This window comes from Drosophila innubila (genome assembly GCF_004354385.1).
Source record: "Drosophila innubila isolate TH190305 chromosome 3R unlocalized genomic scaffold, UK_Dinn_1.0 2_E_3R, whole genome shotgun sequence".
NCBI lineage: Eukaryota > Metazoa > Arthropoda > Insecta > Diptera > Drosophilidae > Drosophila > Drosophila innubila.
Window position 1 is genome coordinate 13,989,366 of NW_022995380.1, and position 19,535 is coordinate 14,008,900.

Genomic DNA, 19,535 nt, shown 5'->3' on the forward strand with positions numbered 1-19,535 from the left:
ACGTGGCGCTGCTGCATTGCAAGGTTAAATGTCAACAACGCTGCCATTGCAACAATGTTGACGTTGACGATTTAGTTGGCCAAAGCGGGTTATGAGGCAGGCGGCGATGGTTTGTTTTCAAGCCAGCAGCCAGAAATATTTGCCTTCAGCCAACACCATATACGGACACCATACACACACACTCTCTCACACACACAACCACACCTCACGCATGCACACACAGTTATATATAAAATAGTGCAATTTTGCGCTTTTTAAACGTTTTTCCCTATTCTTATCCATGTGCATTTTGAGCTACATTGGGGTTTTCATTGAATGAGGTAGCGGAAAGGAGCGCTCGCCAAAATGGGGATACATATGTGTATGTTTTACTGATTTACAGTGGTTCCAAATAACAAAAAGGGTTAATTTTAGGCATTTTCGTGCATCTGTATTCAATTCTTAGTTACAAGATAATGGTTATTATGCAGTTCAAACTAAAGTTAATTTCAGTGACATTTAGTTCAATATAATTTTATTCAACAAACGAAATGCAAAATCCTTTATATGTTTTCATCAAGCAAACCATTTCCAGCTAAAAGTTACAATTGCGATATTGCCTGCTGTTGAAATTGCTGATGGTGCTGTCAATTTCAAGTATTGACATCGTGGGAGCATTTAACCAACCAAAAGACAACCCACTCACAAGTTGGCAGACAGAAAGACAGGCGAATGAAGTTAGTGACTTTTTTCGTTTTCGTTTTCTCTTTTTTTTTTTTTTGGTTGCTCAAGGCTATAATAATAAAAACAGTAACGGAAACTGGTTGCAATGCACACGAACAAAAGCTAAAAAGGAAACAAAAAGAAAAAAATAGAAAGGAAACAATAAAAGGCATCGCATACCAATTGTTTGAAAATAAAACGAGGTGTACCAACGGGAATTCAATGGCCAAATCAACTTGACATGAAATTAGTGGGAATGGACCGCATTAAAGATTTGTACTTTGACCACAAAACACTAACTTTGTTAAGCATCCCCAACTTAAGGATAGGCACATTGTCCAAATGTCTATAGAAAATAAATGTATTCCACACAAGTGGCAGCTCACATTCCAAAGTAAACATACGCACATACACACACACACACACAAGCAAAGTTCTTTTTGGGACTAAATGTTAATCAGCTTAGCAACCTAACAGGCTATGTAAAATCATGCATGAACACACAGTCTGTCAAGTAATTGTTTTGACAAAATAAAAAATACTTCCATTTATTTTTTTTTTAATTATTCCAATTTTTTTAAGGTTGTTTATGGAATTTCGAACAAGCAAGAATAACAATATTAATTAGGTAACATTGGATTTAATTATTTTATAAAATAAAAAACAAATGTCAATATTAGTTTTATTGTCAAAACAATTACTTGACATACTATACTTAAACAGTTTCTGTGTGCCTAAAAGCAGGCAACATGAAAAGAAAGCAAATGAAAACAAAACAGGCTGACAGAACTGACAACACACATGAGTGGAAGCCGAAACCGAAGAGTGGGCGTTATCCTGTCGCATGCTTTTAAAAATTAAACAACTGATTAATGACAAAGTTTGCTGAACCAAAAATTATCGGTTGACAAATAGGTAGAGCATGATGAGGCCTCATCAATTTTCTAACAGTCGACATATTGGGAACAGATAAGTTAAAGAATATATCCTAAATATATATATATAGTAAAATAACTCAGAGCGACATTTTATCGATTTCACTGTGTTTTCCGGAAAGTATACCTTAAAATATTGCATAACTAAGTTCGACATCTTTAAAATACCATTTTTTATATGAAAGACGACAACAAAAATTGAATTAATTTTACAAGCTAGTAGCCCGATAATGTTTACTTCTTTATGGAGCAAAACAGCAAAAATTGCAACGCTTAAAAGGAAATTATATAAAAGTCATCGCTAAAAACTTTACTAATTACCCGTTAAAGACAAGAATCCAACATAAAACTCTGAGCACGCAAACGGCAGCAATAACTTTTATGTCAGCCTTAAGAATAGCACATACATATAGCTTAGCAGATTGGTTGAGCACGCGAGGTCAAGAATTGCAGCATTTGAGATAAATCCTTATCACTTTGCTTTTTGCAACATTTTAGAGAAGCTTCGTGCGAAATAAATGATGAAATTGTGCAATTTAAAATGTACCATACTCATACATTTACACTGACACACATGCATACACTGACACGCACGCTTAGAGCAGCTCCGTCTACAATTTACAATTTACACCGTAACGTAGTAAAGCGAAATTAACGTCCATTTTTATAGTTTTTTATTTTACTGTTGCTGTCACACTAATTGCCGCATGTGTTGGCAAACGAATGAAAACGAAGCGAAATTAATGAATTACTTTATTGTGGTTGAAGTACGTGTATATTCTATGCATTTAATCTATTACAAATCTATATACCCGAATAGATGTGACCATTGTAGCATTACATTGAAAAATATTCAGATATGTTTGTATTGTATGAGTAGTTTAATTAGAATGCAGCGCACTCTTTTTTAATGAAAAGAGGGACCAACTAAACAGCAAACAAATATGAAATGTGTACTTTATTTTAAAAGTGAGATCTATAAATGTTAAAAACAGAACTATTCTTAAATGTTATAAGTATATACGAATTGTAGTCAAATTGTTAAAATTATATGAGATATATTGTACAACACAAAATAAAAATCTGTTTCAGCATGGTTAACATAAATATCCTGATGTTTTCTAAATGTAGATTTCAAGCTTGCATTCAAATTGTCCGCCATTCAGTTGGCCTGTCAGCGTTGCCAACAGCGACTTAATGGCTAATGATTATTGTGCTATCGAAGTATCAACCTGATATCGATAATACGCCAACAAATTTTAATGGAATTGTAGAAGACTTTGTCAAAAATTGCTTTTGTAGATTAATATTTCTTATTCGCAAATCAACCAAGAGCAATAGTTTCTGAAGTTAACTTGTTTTCGACTGTTATTTAAAGTTAAAAAGAGAGTGCAGCCAATGTTAATGTTATACTGCTGTTATGTTAATAACATGTCTATTTAGCAACAACAAACAAAATGTAAGAAGACGGAACTTGTTGCAAAATTGGCAAAAATCGCTAAATATCTTAGGAAAGCACACGACAGTGCAGCAATATAGGAAGCTACACTGGTTACCATACGGCCAATAAACTAAATGCGCATTAAAATGGATTGTGAAGTGCCAGAGCTACAAAAACATCAGCAGCACCAACAGCTACAGCAACAACAACAACAACAATTACAACAGAGCACCAACAAGTTGTATGCGAGAAAGCCACAGACGTCGCAACAACAGCAACCACAACAGCAACAACAGCAGCAGGAAAGTAGCGATGATGATGATTTGAGCACAACGGAACGCAAGAATCTGGAATTCGCACAGAAGTTGGGCTACAGCGAGCAGTCAATACACACGGCGCTAACGCGTCTTGGCTCGGAGGCTAAACAGAACGAGCTGCTGGCCGAGCTTATCAAATTAACAGCAGACGCACCCCGACCGCCACCCACCGCCAACAGTAACAACAATAACAACAACAACAACAACACCACCAACAACAGCTATGTGTCCGCCAGCTGCAGCAACAACGGATCGCTGCGTCACATTGTCATTGATGGCAGCAATGTGGCATTGTCGCATGGTAACAATACGATCTTCAGTTGTCGCGGAATACGCATTTGTGTGGACTGGTTTCGTCAACGTGGTCATCGTCATATTACGGCCTTTGTGCCCAACTGGCGCAAGGAGCTGGCCAACAATAATATAACGGAGCAGGAGCTGCTCTATGAGCTGGAACAGGAACGTATGCTGGTCTTTACACCGTCTCGTCACTTGGACGGCAAACGTGTGTCTTGCTATGACGATCGTTTCATCCTTAAGCTGGCTGTGGAAACAGACGGCATTGTGGTGTCCAACGATAACTATCGGGATTTGCTGCTGGAGAGCAACGAATTTAGGAAGGTGGTGCAGGAGCGACTTCTGATGTACTCCTTCGTTGACGATATCTTTATGCCGCCCGACGATCCATTGGGCAGATCCGGACCCACACTGGACTCGTTCCTGCGCTCCCAGACGCAGCAAAAGATGACTGACTCCCAACAACAGTTGTGTCCCTACGGCAAGAAGTGCACGTATGGCCAAAAGTGCAAATTTCGCCATCAGACGGCACCGCTGCAGCTGCAGCGTCTGCCGCTCCAGGTGTCGCACAGTGCTCCCTTGCACAGCAACGGTGGACCGCAACTGGTGGACCGCAACAACAGCAGCAGCAACAATGCCAAGCTGGCGGCTCTTGCCCGCACCAAATCGAATACAATTGACAAAATCTCTCAGCAACAACAGCAGCAGCAGCAACAACAGCAACTTTGTCATTCCTTTAACAGCCAGCTGGAGCTGGGTGGCAGCAGCTGTGAGGCAGAGGCGCCACAGCAGCTTAATCGCCACAAAAAGCTGCAGCGACAGGCGCCACAACCGCCATCCTCCGCCTTCCGCCTGCTTGTGCCCACGTACAGTGCACCACAGCAGCAATCGCAATCGCAATCGCTGAGCAACAATAGCTATCATCATCAGTATCTGCAACGTACGCCCTCGGCGCCGTTAACAGATCAACATCAGGCTGCCAAGCTGTCGCTCTCACTCTCGATGCCCGCCCACAATATGGCCCACCTGTCCGCCTCCGATTCACGCATCAACGAGGAGTTGCACACGGCACAAGCGTCGCGGGAGGAGCAGCGTCGCCTGTTGCGCTACCATTTGAGCAGCCTGTTTCCCCAGCACCAGGTGCACGCGGTGCTCCAACTGTACCCGGATGAGACCGATGCCAAGACAATTTGTGCAGCAATACTTAATTTATTTCCGCATAATTAGACTATAACTTAGGCAAACACTTAGGATTGACAGACGTCCGTAAATTATTTCAATTTCTTGTTACAGTTTCAAGTTCATCAATATAATTGTGTATTGTAATTTATTCAATATTTATTTGTTTATGTATGTATATTTATGCCTTCGCATTTACAGCTCCAGACCGACGGTGGCCGCCGTATCATAGGGCAACAATCCATCCGCATTATCCCTTCCAGCGCCCACACGACGATCGTGGGTAACTCTGTGATTCCGTAGCTTGTAAGCTTGCGGGAATCCCTTGCCGCAAATGTCGCAACTATTAAACAAGAGATAAAGAGTTTAATTAAAATCAATTTGAAGATGCATAACAAGTTGTTACAATATTTGCTAACTGGAATACTCTATGGATTACAGAGATTAATCCAAGTTGTTACTTACACGTGGGGCTTTTCGCCAGTGTGTATCATCTTGTGGAATTTGAGCGTGTTGGTGTAGGTAAAGGTCTTGTGGCACACATCGCACTCGTAGGGACGCTCATTAGTGTGAATGCTGTTTCAAATACGATTGTTTACAAAGTCTAGAAATGTTTATAGAGTCAGTTTGTAACTTACCGATGATGCTTATTGCGGGTAGACAAATCCGCAAAGGCTGCCGGGCAATAGCTGCACTTGTACGGACGATTTCCCGTATGCGTGTTCATGTGGCGCGCCAATTGCTGCGCCTGGGCAAAACAATGTCCGCAAATTCTACAAAATATAAGTGATATGAAAAACGTTTCTATTTGGCTTGCAACTGGAACAGTAAGTACTTACTCGCATTCGTGTGGCTTGACACCGGAATGCACTTTAATGTGCTCCGTGAGGCGACTTTGAGAAGGATACATGTTGCCGCAAATGTCGCAAATATACTTGAACTCCTTTTTGTCGCCGACGAGAATCTTGTGACCGCCTTTGGTCTTAATGCCAGCCGACTTGCGTACAATCGTCTCGCCAAATGTGAAGGTCTCATCGGGATTTAAAATAATCTTTGTGGTGGACTCTCGCTTAATCTTTGCCCCACCGGCCTTGCCTGCAGTTGCCTTGCGTGGATTGACGCGTCGCTTGACGGCGGCGCTGGCAGAGCGCGTGGAAATGGAACGCGTGGACACAGATCGGGATTTGATCGGTAGAAATTCCTCGTCCGATGAATTCTGCATTTCAATGTCATCCTCGTGTGCACTTTCGGTAAGCTGATCCTGATCCAGTTGATCCAGATACTCAATGTCCGCCGATAGACCGGACATTGAATTTGCGCCCATATCTTCCTCGACTCCGTCCTCAGCTTGTCCCTCCTCGTAGGTGGTTGGCTGCTCGGCGACCATGTCACCTTCATACGGCTCGTAGACATCGTACAGCTCCTCGATAATGCCATCCTCCTCCACTTGTTCCCTCTTCACATGCACCAGTCTCTCATTGGAGTCGTCCTCTTCGTTCTCCTCATTTCCCGTCATGGCATGAGCCTCCTCCAGTTCTGTGCTTGCCGGCTCATTGTTCTCATCCATCGTGGTGGCATCTTCCTCCGCTGTCTGTTGCTGCTCCACCACAACGGGAGCAATAAACTGTCTCAGGTGTTTATACGATCTCTGGCATACACGTCTGAATTTAAATGCAATGTGTAAATTCTTCAAGCATTTATCGCATATCTTATCCGGATAATGATCGAATTTCTTGATCTGTAAAAGTAACACATGGCATAAACATATATTACACTCTACTGCATAAAATACAAAATACTTACGGGCACGCCGCCGCACTCTAGAATCATGTTGGTCAAGTCTTTGGAAGCGTCGTCATTGAAAATGCTGCCCATTGATTCTTTTGGCTGCTGCAGGCATACTCGACATACTATCCACTTTTGTGTTGGTGCTTCTGTTGTCGTCGGCATATTTGAACTTATATTTCCACAAGAAACGCACAATTGCTAAATTATTGCAAGACGACGCTGAAATGTTAAAAAAAAGTATGGTAAAAATCCAAGCTGTTCTCGTGTTATGTGAATGACAGCGATTAGGGTGACCATAGCACTATTGCATATGGTATTTTTACACAATTATTGCAAAGAAATTGTTCTAAATTGCATATGAATTTAAAAAAAAGAAATTATAAATGAATTATAGTTAAACAATATATAGAAAATGTTCGCAAATTATTATCAAATCATATAAAATTACAAGAGATTTTAGAAATGCACTTAAAAATACCAAAAACTTAAATACTATAATGTAATGGGTGTACAAGTGGTACAGTTTACAATTTGATGAATAAGTTCACTCTTTCATCAAGGCATCACTGTTGCCAACTTAGCTATTTTATAGCTTGTTTAGACCATTATCAGAATTTGATTGCTATGAAAATTTTAAAATGGCTAATAGCTATTTTAAATATTAGTATTTATATATATGATTTGCTATTAGTAATTTATCTAAAACTATGCAAAAGTTCACGCAAAAATGCTTTCCAGCTAGAAACAGCGTTCTTTTCCCCTAAATAGTTGGCAGCACTGTGTACAGTTTACAATTGGCTGAATAAATTCACTCATTAATTTCAAAGACTCGTTCATTGGAACTTTTCAGAACTAAGCGACACAACTCTAGTGTAAACGCAACCTTTGAATGGCAATCATATAAAGGGACGCTTGCATTGTAGTTGTAATTGTACCAATAATAATTGTACTTGCATCGCATGATTTGCAACACTTGAGTTATGAAAACCGATATAAACGAAAAATGGATAGTTTGCCGAGTATGCTTAAATAACGCAAGCGATGGCGAAGAGGTGTTGCAAGATATATTTAGCAAAAATGCCAACACCCGCCTGGACCAAATGCTGCACATCTGTGCTGGGATTCCCGTGAGTATCAACATATCCAGACTTAGCAAGATGCCTCCACTATTTAAATACTTGCAGGTCAGCATGGATGACAACTTCCCGGACAAGATGTGCCGAAAATGTGTTAAACGATTGCGAGAAGCCTACAAATTCCGGGTAACTTGCCAGCGATCGCATCAACATATTGCGGACTTGCTGGCGACGGAATTGAGCACGGGAATTGCTGGGGGCGATGAGGAGGAAGTCGATAGCGAGAATACCAGTGAAATGAACACAGAAATCAAACTGGAGGAAGATGGGGATGAGGCAACATCTGAGTTTATCAACTACGTGGTTTCTGGTGAAGATGCCGATGCTGATGACGATACCATTGTCTATGATGCCACCACAGCTGAGGAGGAGCAGAATCCCGTTGTCTACGATGGCACCAAGATTGTTACTGTGACAGAGGCCGAAATTGAGACAGAAACGGATGCCGAGAACTTCCAGGACTATGAGGAACTGGAGGTTTTGTCAACCGAAGCACTGAATCCAACTGCCACAACAGCTGTAACCACAAGAAGCACACGACGCATTGTGTGGACCGAAGTGCCAGATAACGATATGGTCAATGATATCTTAAGCTCCGATGACGACAGCTACTTGCCAAAGACCAAGGCGCAGCCTCGAATCTTGAATCGCGTGCGCCAGCCCCGAAAGGTACAGCAAAAACCCAAGTCCACTGCAACCTCAATGGATGGCACGCATGAAGAGAAGAAAATCGGTCGCAAGCCGCGAGACAAGCACTCCAACTATATATGCGACGTTTGTGGCAATATCTACCCCTCTCAAGCACGTCTTACCGAGCACATGAAATTCCACAGTGGTATCAAACCACATGAATGCGAGTAAGATTCCCTTTTGAATTGCCTTATATTTCATTCTTAAATGAAATTGTTAACTTGAATTACAGAATCTGTGGCCGTGGATTTGTTCAGAATCAGCAGCTGGTGCGTCACATGAATACACACACAGGAAATAGACCATATAAATGTAATTTTTGCCCTGCTGCTTTTGCTGATCGCTCCACCAAGACGAAACATCATCGGTAGGTGTTCCATAATGAGTTACTCCATAAATCTCTAATCTTTAATCTCTGCAGCATACACACCAAGGAGCGTCCTTATGAGTGTGATGTGTGCCTTAAAACTTTCACATATTCAGATAATTTGAAATTTCACAAGATGATACACACAGGTGAAAAGCCGCACGTGTAAGTTCTGTTTATGATGGTGTTGCACAAATATTAAAATACTTTTTCACATTGCAGCTGCGATCTGTGTGGCAAAGGATTCGTTAAGGCGTACAAAATGCGCCTGCACCGTGTGACGCACGAGAAACGAGGTCCCTGGAAAGCCGTCGATATGGACACGGAGAGACAGGATCGTATTAAAGATGACATCTCCGATATGGTTATTAGCATGTAACTCCCACTCCCGGCCTAGGCCTCGTACAAATTATAATTATAGCCTTATCTTGTATTTGACATTCAGATGTTTTCTTATTTGCGTTTCATTCCTGCTAAAACAGAATAATACAACAAAACATCAAGTTGTTGGTTTCTATATACTCTACGATTCATTGTACTTCAAAGTGACTGCTTAAATTCTAGTTGACTGTTATTCCTCCTCCAGGGAAATCACTGTTATGTCCAAGTCCTTTGCTCTGTGCGCCCGCTCGTGTGTATTCTTGTGGTGCATCTGGGAGAATCGTCGCTCGCAGTACTGACAGCTGAAGGGTCGCTCTCCCGTGTGGGTCTTCAGATGCACATTAAGCACATTTGAATATGCAAAGGATTTGCTACAAAATTTGCATTTATATGGGCGTTCATTTGTGTGTATGCTATAAGATAATATCAGATATTTATAGTTTTCGTATTTCTTCCATTAATTTGAGAATCTTACCGTTGGTGCTTAATGCGAGTGGAGGGATCAGCAAAGGATGAATCACAATAATCGCATTTGTACGGACGTAGTCCGGTGTGTGAGTTCATGTGTCGCGCCAGTTGCGGCGTCTGACGGAATCGCTTGTGGCAGATTCTACGAAAAGATATTGGGAAACAAGTTAGCCGAAACGGATATACCCTTCTTTGATACATATTTACTTAATATATGTATGTATATCTAAATCGAAATAGCTTCTCATTAACTTACTCGCACTCGTGTGGCTTGTGCTCGCTATGCACCTTGAGATGCGCAGTCAGCTTCACCTTTTCCGTGTAAACATTGTTGCAAATGTTGCACGCATAGGAGAGTCCCGTCGACGGGTTAGCCTCGCTGCTGTGGGTAGGGGAGTGGGAGGATGGCACGGCAACAGCTGTGCTACGGCTACGGCGATTGGGTTTACTCGCAGGTACAGTTGCGTGCGCGGGAGATGAAGGTTTTATTGTGACAACGTCAGCACTGCAGTGACTGCCCGTGGTGCTGGCCGTCTCTAGCGTCACCTCATAGGACTCTACGAATTCCGTAGACATGTCACAGTCGCTGTCCACCTTCATTTGCTGCTCCTGCTGCTCTTGTTTCAGCTTTTGTAGTTGCTGCTCCGCCTGTTGGCACAGAGTACGTAGTTTAAGGGCAGCACGCAGCAGTAAAGCGCAACTCGTGCATATTTTATTGGGCAGATCCGCATCTTGTGTTAACTGAAAGACAATTTACAAGAGTTACAAATAGGAACCACAAACAATTACCATTGTTTTCCTTACCAGAACTCCTGTGCACTGTTCAATATTTGCACAAAAATCCGAATCTGTCGGCATAAGCGTATCAATCTTGGGCTGCAGCAGGCAAATCCTGCAAATAGGCTCCGCGTTGTCCATATATTATTAATTTTAATATTGTTGGTAATTAAAAATTTTGACATTGAATTAATACATCGATATGAGCGATAATCTTGATTGCGGCATTTCTGCTATCGCTCATCTCTAGTGTGGAACATCAATTCTGAAGGCATATCGATATACCGATAACTAGTTATAATAAATATCGGACATTAATATCGTTAATTTCGCGATATATGTAAATATCATATTATTCAAATCAGCAGCATCGTTAATTCAAGCTATTAATGGAAATACATAAACAATTGAAGCTTATCATTGATTAAATCATGGTCACAACTGAGCTGGTTATGGATATTGCATCCGTATGTCGAATTTGTCTACAGGACAGCGGCACACACATGGTTTCCATATATGATCCCGATGAGGAGCACCGGGGCCTTTCCATTTGCGAGAAAATTGAAAACTGCAGCGGAATAAAAGTAAGTTGATTTTTGGCCAAAGGAATATATATAGAAGATCATTTATTTTTGCAGATAACTCGCACCTCAGAGTTGCCCACCCGAATCTGCCTGAAATGTCGGGCTTTCTTGACGCTAGCTCACAAATTTCGACAGATTTGTCGGCATTCTGATGATTTCCTAAGAGAATACATATTTCAAGAGCTCAGCGAAGAGGAGAAAAAGCCCATTGTGGACGAGGAACCAAGTCAGATGTATGAACAAGTGGAGGTAGAAGTGCTGCATGAAGGCGTTTGGTGCAATGACGAACTCATTGAAGAAGTGCCTGCCACAGCAGATCCCGTAGAGCCTTCTAGTCCAATAGTTGCACCAGCTGCAGAGCCGGTTGCAACGCACGTCGTGGCTGGAAGGTCACATGTCTGCGACATCTGTGGCAATAGCTATCCGCGTAAGAGCACTCTGGACACGCACATGCGGAGACACAACAATGAACGACCATACCAATGCGAGTAGGTTCTCTACGAAATGTCAATCAAAATCGTTTTCTAATTTTGCTGCCATTCCGAGTAGAATTTGCCAAAAGACTTTCCATGTCAACTATCAGTTGATGCGTCACATAAGACAGCATACTGGCGCCCGACCCTATTCCTGCCAATATTGTCAACGCAATTTTGCAGATCGAACATCTCTGGTGAAGCATGAACGGTAATATTATATATCCACTTACACACAAATTATTTACGATTGGTTTTGCTCTAGACTGCATCGCAATGAAAGACCCTATGTATGCAACACTTGCGGAAAAACATTCACCTATGCCAGTGTGCTCAAGGTGCACTACAAGACACATACCGGTGAGAAGCCCCACATGTGTAGACTATGCAACAAGACCTTTGCCCGCAATCACAATTTGGTAGCCCATCTTCAGACGCAGCAGCATGTCAACGATCCCCGTACCGCTGCCTATCTACAGACTCTCAAGACCGCGACCGTCGGGGCTACTGCTGAAATCAGCTGAGAAGCCTTACAAATTACATTTATTATTTACTATATGTGTTGTATATTATTTAATCTGGTTTTATTTCAACTTATGAATCGTTCACTTAACAAGCCAGTTTACAACTCTTTACTTGTTGTATAAAAATGCCGAATAATTGAAAGTGAAAAAGTGCACAAGAATCTAATTTGATTGGTTACTATAATAAGTAGGTGGAGTGGAAAGGGAGGACCGAGCTAGGCATATATTGCCTTGTTTAAAATATTAAATAACAAACTGGGCTGAATGATTTTAATAATGGGAGACAAATAAGACTTTGCACAGCAAAGTCACGGGCAACTCTTCTATTTGCCCACTATACGGATTTTGTCCTTTAACAAGTTGCGCAGTTCGGTGACCATCAGCTCATGGGACTCCTTAAATGTGGCGGATACATCGCCAATTAGCGTCGCTTCAACTTCCGGCTTCAGTGACATGTCTGCCATAAACGAACTAAGATCACGAGGCAGGGTCGGTGCTTTCCAGGTGCCTACAAGCAAACATATTCCGATTATCTTTAAAAATGGCTCTTTTTCCTTTTCTGTTTATACTCACGTAAGGCTGCGTCGCAAGCTTCTAGTTTATGTTTCAATTGACGCATCAATTCCTGCAACATCTGGCTGCGCTCCTTTTCGCTGATTGGATGTGGTGTGTCCTGTGATTTATTATCTCCACTGGGTTTCTTTTTTGTTTTTGTCTTCGTGCTGGTTTGCAGCTTGTCGTTTAGCACCGATAAAAGGAAGGCATAAAGTGAAAGTATCTGCAATTGGAGTTGGATAGTAATCTTTAGGTTATTGAAACCACATTATAATGTGTACAACTGACCTCCAAACAGGCGGCCACCTTTTGTTGGTGAGCTCGCCGTTTCCAAAGTCCGTCCACGCCATTCCACTCATTACTCTCTGTTATGGTCTGGACGCAAATCTCCATCACGGAAGCGACATTCTCGCTTACCCGCTTGCATTGCAGCGCCAGCTGCGACGCTCCAGCGTACAGGTCGAGCACCAGCTGGGCCAAGTCATCGAAGAAACGTTCATATGGCAGTTCGAGCAGCAGATGCAGACGCGTCGGCAGCAAATTGACTAGAAAACGTTGCGATAGCGGCTTATAGTTCATAAGGCGCAGACGCTGATGGAGACCAGTCCATGATTCGCGTAGTAGCTCTAATGTGGCTGTATCATCGGCCGGAGCCGATGCGTTTGTCTTGGCATTCGACATTGCCAGCTTGGCGCTGGGAGGCGCATGATACAAGTCAATGAATGAGGCAAACAAGCGGAGCAGCAGAGAACGCAATTGTAGCACCTCAATCTCCTGATCGTACGACTCCTTGCGATCAGCTTTGGCGTCGACCAAATGCAAGGGATCCCATCTTATAATTGCTTCCAAGTCACGATTGTCGCTCAGCTCGTTCCAAGCAATCCGATCATCAGCGGGTTCAATACTCATTGCCACATAGGAGGTCAGATTTTGCTGTACATTGCCATAACAGCTGACCAGATCGCAAAGCTGAGCTTCCACCGAGCACGCCACATACAGTAAACTGTTCGTCAGTCGCTCCTTGAAGTTCATGAACTCCTCCATTTTCGAGAATGTGCAGAAACGATAGGTCAGTGCAATGTACTCCAGTCGCTCCTTGTAGCTATTCGTAAAGAACTTTAATGTAGAATCATAGCAATTACGCACACCTGAAAAGCGTCCAGAAAGCGGCAATAGATTACAATGAACATAGCCCATCGAGTCGAGCTGAATTTGCTTAATGTCCAGATAGTCATACATCTCCTGTGCACCCAGCATACAGCCAAACATATGATAAATCTTTAGGCTTAACAGTTTGACATGGAAATTGCTAGTGCTATTCCTCAGCACGTACTGGAGCAAGCACAATGCTTCGAACAGTTGATCTGACTTTTGTTCGCGCAACGAGATATCGTACATGACGTTGGCCGCTAGCAGAGCATACGGATCTGAGGGTCCCATTTCCGTTGACAGCAGCTGTTTACCAAACGAACTGTATCCATGCTCATAGTGCAGCTTCAGTGCCGTATAAAGCGCTAACAGATGATCTACGGATAGCTCAATGTGAACTCCACACATACGTGATATTTGCAATGCACAAATATGCTTTTGCATATGCTCCTTCTGTAAAAAGTATATAGATAATGGTATATACATAATGACAGTTGTTAATTCCACTTACATTCTGAGGCAATGAAGTTGAGCTAATGCCGCTCTCAAAAAGCAGTTTGCTGGCCAGTGCTTGACGTTGCTCCATGCTTATTGAGGGCAGAAAGAGGGCAATGTCGTGCGTGCAACAGGATTTATCGCCAAACAGTAGAAAATACTCAATGATTAGTTGATCAAAGTCGCCAATGAGCTCCTGTGCTGGTAGCTGGATAGCACGCATCCGTTGATGTAGCTCCAATCGTGCTAAGTAGGGGCCACGTGTCTTACGCTCTGATGATTGAATGATGTGCAATAAAAAGTCGTGGCAAGTGGTGAGCATATTATTTTCTGTGCCCTCCTCAGAAGACGTCTTCTTTAACAATTCGAAGCAGCTACTCAGATACTCCTTGTAGTAATCCCAGCGATCGCGACTGCACAGTGGATATAAACCAACATTTATTCAGTTAACTTTTATGTTATTATACTCACTCAGCCTCCAATAGCTGTTTTAGTAGTTCATTCAACTCCTTCCAGTTGCCGAGCTCCTTGAGCAGTTCAAACTTCATGCTAACGGGAGCACCTGGATACAGTTTAGCACACAGCTCGCCAGTAAGAAATTCCCAAGCCTCCTGGTACTTGTTTTGCAATTTTAATATGTGCAAATAGAGGAATGCTTCCTGCTCAGTTTCCAGCTTGCCTTCCTTAATGTGCTTGTCGACCATACGCTGTGCCAGTGCCAGGTATAGTTTACGCTTCTCAGGAATTGCTGATTCAGGACCTCGTATTCCCTGAAATACCACGCTTATAACGGACCAAAAGTAATACGCATTCTTTGGCTGAGCCTTGTACAGCTGCAGTGCAACCGCTTGCTGTGCCTTGTAATCCTCAACCCGCACATGGGAAACAAACAAATGCGCCAGTAGCTCCTCATTACCTGGATTCTGCTTTACTGCGTGCTGATAGAGGTCAACAATTTTGTCCACTGCAATAACAAAATAAATTATTTGATTATTTTAATAACTAGTACAAAACCTAAGCTCAAAAGCTTGTAGCCTTGCTGAGAATATTATAATTGTATCCACAAATGTGTATTTGAAATTTTAGTTTACATCCTAGCCATATCATATAGCTTTCGTAGAAACAATTAATTAAAACACTTCTTTCTTGTTATTTGATAAATACATTTCAGGGCTAGTATTGTTTATCATAAACAACGCAGAACTAACAAAAACATGAACACGACTATTTAGAGATCTACTATAAATGTAGGTATGTGTACATTGTACATATATTCTTGGCACGCGTTTGACACGCTGACAACCGATGGATTGCGCAAATGAAAGTGACTGAGACAATTCTTAATTACCCGGCCATGTGCGCGTGCCAAGAAATATGCTTAAAAATATGATATAGTCTGCAGTGTATATACATACGCATATATATACGCATGTATGTGGCTTACGTTGCTCCATTTCTCTGTAGCAGAAGGAGAGCACCTGTAGCGTGGAATCATCGACGGGCTTCTCTTCGGCGACAACCTGAAGGCAGCTGTGGCTCTCTTCGTAGCGACCCAAGCGCAGCAGTGACAGTCCCTATAAATAATGATAGATTGCATCTCATTTTATATATTCAAATGTACATAGGTCCGCCTTTTACCTTTAGAGCACGTGCGCATAGCAAATTTGGATGCTTACGTAGCAGCTTCTCCGATTCCTGAAGCGCCTTTCGATTGTTACCCACTTCCAGATTGTCTGCCAATTGGTGAAAAACTAGTTTATTGAAATCATCAATAACAAAATTAACATTACTTACCATAGACAGGTCGCAGTCGCCTCTCGAACAATGCCGAATCCATGCCCTGCTGCTGCTGTGCCATGGTTTCTATTATTGATATGCAGGCTCACTCTAACCACACGCTGCTGCTGTTATGCTGCTGTCGTTTCTTTTAACCTAATTACAGCGAGCCACAAGCAACGCGCACGCTTTGTTTTTTCTTTTTTTTTTTGTCCCCCAAATGCCGCCTGTATTAATCCCGGCACGTTTCGTTGTGTGTAAAGGTGTAAGGCCCAGCAGCTGCTCTCAATGGGATTTTGGGGTCAGTAGAAGGCATACAAAACACACACAAGAAAAAACACTATTGTACAAATTATTAACTAACAATTTTTTAAATAAAAAAAATTTATGGCTCCTCATAAATTCGGCAACTAGAGCTGCATGAAATGTTGCCACTCAACCGACAGGCTGCCACCCTGTTAAATTCACCGATCTGGCAATATGCGCCGCTTTGGGTCAAATGACAAAATTGGTAACTTAAAAATTCTCCACCTATTTTTGAAAATTTTTTAAATTTGAAACTAGAATTTTTTAAATTTTTGCAGAATTTATTAATATTTTTTTTTTTGAATAAAATTTGTATCTTCTCTCCCCTTGGGATGAAATGCCTCAAACCGTCATTAAAATGTTTACCTTAATTTTGTCTAATTTCGAATTTTATATTTTCATCAATTTTTTAAAATTTTTATTTATTTTTTGGCGTTTTTAAATTTTAAATTTGTTTCAGTGATGGGCGACAATATCGAAAAAATATGTTGAACATCGATACCAATGATAAGGTCTATCGATAGTCAATTCGATAGCACTCCCATACTGAACAGCTGTTCTCGGACAGCTGTTGGTGATGGTAAAGGGACACTCACGAGATTTAATTAAACACGTATGCACTTGCTGCAGACTCAGTTAATTAAGTACGATTAGTAAAAATTTGGCCATAGATCGTGCTTTACCAACAGGTATATATACATAAGTAATTAATAATGCTAAGAACAAGAATTTAAATTTCGTGTGGTTGTAGTTGGACACGATATTCGGTCACTGGCGCTACACGCACCCATCCCTAGTCGTTGCCCCCGTCAAAAACACGCAGCGCAAAAATAAAATGCAATTTAATTAGTTCCGCCGCGGATATTGGAAAGCCGTTTAAAGTATTAAATTACTCAATAAGTTGACTTGTTTTAGTGTTCATATTTAGTTTAGTATTTAAACAACTTTTTTAAACGCCCAGCAAGTTAAGTGAGACAAATAATTTACTGAGTTTTATGTCCATTTTTGGTGAACGTTTTAACCAAACGAAAATCAGCAGAACAACAGCAAACGCGATGAAATGAAATTGAACTGGCTAAGCGAATTCTTGGCCAATATTGTAAACGCTAGCGCTATTACCGAGGCTGTCACACGCCCATTCGTTGGCCTACACCAGCAACTGACTCCATCAAGCATCTATTGCCGGATTAAGTCAACATCGGCCGAAGCACTGGAGCATATACTGATTGCATGTGCGGTATACTTTCTAGTATGCCTGGGACTTTACAAGCTGACCTTCTGGCTCTCGGCGTCAGCGTCCGCGACAGCACCTGGCGCGAGCAACAACAACAACAGCAGCAACGGTGACACCGCCAGCAGCGGCTTGCGCAATGCCTTACAAAGCGGTCTGCGTAGCGTTCATCTGCCCAAGGCAGCGATAATGGGTCGGGTGCTTTTGGTCATCGCACATCCGGACGACGAGTGCATGTTCTTTGGGCCATTGATCTACACGCTGACACAGCGCGATGGATGCCAGGTGTACGTGTTGTGCCTGTCGAATGGTGAGCATTAATATGGCCAGAATATTCGAATACTTATTAATTATCTAAAATCCCATTACAAAACAATTAGGCAACTATGAGCATAAGGGACAAGTGCGACGGGAGGAGCTGTTTCGTGCCTGCAAACGACTAGGCATTTCCGAGTCGAATATCATTTTGGTAAACGCTACCAATTTGCCGGATGATCCGAACGTTGAATGGCGATCGGATGCGGTTGCCAGCTTTATATTGCATACCGTTGAAAGTCTTGATATACAGGCGATATTCACCTTCGATCGCGATGGGGTCAGCTCACATCCCAATCATTGTGCTGTATATTATGCGGCCGCTTCATTGTGTTTAGCCAATTTATTGCCTAAGGGTGAGTCACGGCGGGTTGGCATCATCAGCAGCAGCAGCAACAACAATAACAAATAGGCCACAGACCAAATTGCACATGTTAATTGTCATGTTAATTGTAGGTGCTTTTTTCTTGCTGCTGTTGTTGGTGTTGCTGCTAACGTTGCGTTTTCTAATTATAGCTTCAATAATTTTTAATATTTGGCTATAACTTTTTGCAGCCTGTAAGTTTTATACGCTAGATTCGATCAATTTGGTACGGAAATATTTATCAATCTTCGATTTGTTGTGCACATGTTTTATGTCTACGCATTGGTACGAATAACATATTACATTACATGAATATATATTCACATACTTTAATTTATCGTAGGTGTATTCTCAGCTGGAAGGATGCGTCCATTGTCAGAAGTGCCATGATGGAGCATCAGTCGCAAATGAAATGGTACCGCTGGCTGTATATCTACACTTCGCGCTATATGTTCATCAATTCTATGCGCGAGATTAACCTCTCGGATATCGAACTGGAAATGCAAATTCATGACAATTAGAAGAGATGGGGGGATATTTACGATATTGTTTTTTTTATGTTTAATGAATATATTGTGAAAAGAATGAACACCAAAAGACAAACTACCTTCACAAGTGACCGCTTGAACCGAGCGTCTTAACATTATTTTTGACACTGACGATTCTACTATATTATATACATACTTACATTATAGCATAAGCGCTTGGATTAAGCCAAATTCAACTGCTTTTTGTGCGTGTTTTGGGCACATACAAAAAGTTGTTTGAACATTTAAATGCAAAAACCAACCAGGGAACAAGAGTCAGGCATAATTAGAAACCAAGTAACAGTCCAGTAAACATGCGTGCACACCTAACATATCTAGCTTACTATATAATCTCTTTTAACGTTATTATTTATACTATTTATTCCAAAATTATGTGAAAAAGCTTGCAGTCAAAAATTTAAATTTAATTCTTTTGCGTATTCTGTTATAATTTACTTTTGTCTAATTATTGATTATAATTAATTTATGTTGTGCGTACATTCAGTTCCTTCCTTAGAATACAATTAATTGCACGACTCAATTTAGTTTTTGCGTATGTAAATTTTGTAAAATAGTTTGTTGTAAGCAGCGAAGTACAATAATTTTTATATGTCGTTAAATAGTCTATAATGAGGGAGATTCATAGATGCTGAGAAAACTAAAGAAATGTTAATTATGTATTGTATTTTAATCTTGCATAATTTGAAAACCAAAAACAATCTCATTTATTTCAATTAAAATGTTAATGCAGCACCAAA

The 19,535-nt window shown here is 41.3% G+C and overlaps 7 protein-coding genes across 7 annotated transcripts; 4 read left to right on the top strand and 3 right to left on the bottom strand.

Moving 5' to 3' along the window:
• Positions 1-3,062: 3,062 nt before the first annotated feature.
• Positions 3,063-5,022, top strand: LOC117791000 (probable ribonuclease ZC3H12C). Its single transcript, XM_034630630.1, has 2 exons — positions 3,063-3,096; positions 3,149-5,022. Exon 2 carries the CDS (start codon positions 3,213-3,215, stop codon positions 4,917-4,919), a length of 1,707 nt encoding a protein of 568 aa, XP_034486521.1. The 5' UTR covers positions 3,063-3,096; positions 3,149-3,212; the 3' UTR covers positions 4,920-5,022.
• On the bottom strand, positions 4,888-6,918 carry LOC117791001 (zinc finger protein with KRAB and SCAN domains 3). The gene is made up of 5 exons (XM_034630631.1): positions 6,675-6,918; positions 5,711-6,609; positions 5,510-5,644; positions 5,337-5,447; positions 4,888-5,214 (listed from the first exon to the last, which is right to left on the bottom strand). Exons 1-5 carry the CDS (start codon positions 6,819-6,821, stop codon positions 5,067-5,069), a joined length of 1,440 nt encoding a protein of 479 aa, XP_034486522.1. The 5' UTR covers positions 6,822-6,918; the 3' UTR covers positions 4,888-5,066.
• Positions 6,919-7,540: 622 nt separating this feature from the next.
• LOC117791370 (zinc finger protein 34) lies at positions 7,541-9,367 on the top strand. The gene is made up of 5 exons (XM_034631100.1): positions 7,541-7,786; positions 7,844-8,652; positions 8,718-8,852; positions 8,907-9,017; positions 9,075-9,367. The coding sequence occupies exons 1-5, from the start codon at positions 7,640-7,642 to the stop codon at positions 9,229-9,231; spliced, it is 1,359 nt and encodes a 452-aa protein (XP_034486991.1). The 5' UTR covers positions 7,541-7,639; the 3' UTR covers positions 9,232-9,367.
• On the bottom strand, positions 9,286-10,663 carry LOC117791371 (zinc finger protein 182). Its single transcript, XM_034631101.1, has 4 exons — positions 10,506-10,663; positions 9,958-10,442; positions 9,709-9,843; positions 9,286-9,646 (listed from the first exon to the last, which is right to left on the bottom strand). The coding sequence occupies exons 1-4, from the start codon at positions 10,617-10,619 to the stop codon at positions 9,424-9,426; spliced, it is 957 nt and encodes a 318-aa protein (XP_034486992.1). The 5' UTR covers positions 10,620-10,663; the 3' UTR covers positions 9,286-9,423.
• A 142-nt stretch (positions 10,664-10,805) lies between these two features.
• LOC117790357 (transcription factor Ouib) lies at positions 10,806-12,209 on the top strand. Its single transcript, XM_034629787.1, has 4 exons — positions 10,806-11,062; positions 11,117-11,550; positions 11,612-11,746; positions 11,801-12,209. The coding sequence occupies exons 1-4, from the start codon at positions 10,910-10,912 to the stop codon at positions 12,057-12,059; spliced, it is 981 nt and encodes a 326-aa protein (XP_034485678.1). The 5' UTR covers positions 10,806-10,909; the 3' UTR covers positions 12,060-12,209.
• Positions 12,098-16,505, bottom strand: LOC117790356 (phagocyte signaling-impaired protein). Its single transcript, XM_034629786.1, has 8 exons — positions 16,053-16,505; positions 15,897-15,991; positions 15,703-15,832; positions 14,730-15,222; positions 14,275-14,671; positions 12,903-14,216; positions 12,633-12,837; positions 12,098-12,567 (listed from the first exon to the last, which is right to left on the bottom strand). Exons 1-8 carry the CDS (start codon positions 16,114-16,116, stop codon positions 12,383-12,385), a joined length of 2,883 nt encoding a protein of 960 aa, XP_034485677.1. The 5' UTR covers positions 16,117-16,505; the 3' UTR covers positions 12,098-12,382.
• A 403-nt stretch (positions 16,506-16,908) lies between these two features.
• LOC117791430 (N-acetylglucosaminyl-phosphatidylinositol de-N-acetylase) lies at positions 16,909-19,484 on the top strand. The gene is made up of 5 exons (XM_034631181.1): positions 16,909-17,029; positions 17,377-17,881; positions 17,952-18,242; positions 18,442-18,535; positions 18,594-19,484. Exons 2-5 carry the CDS (start codon positions 17,401-17,403, stop codon positions 18,769-18,771), a joined length of 1,044 nt encoding a protein of 347 aa, XP_034487072.1. The 5' UTR covers positions 16,909-17,029; positions 17,377-17,400; the 3' UTR covers positions 18,772-19,484.
• Positions 19,485-19,535: the final 51 nt, after the last annotated feature.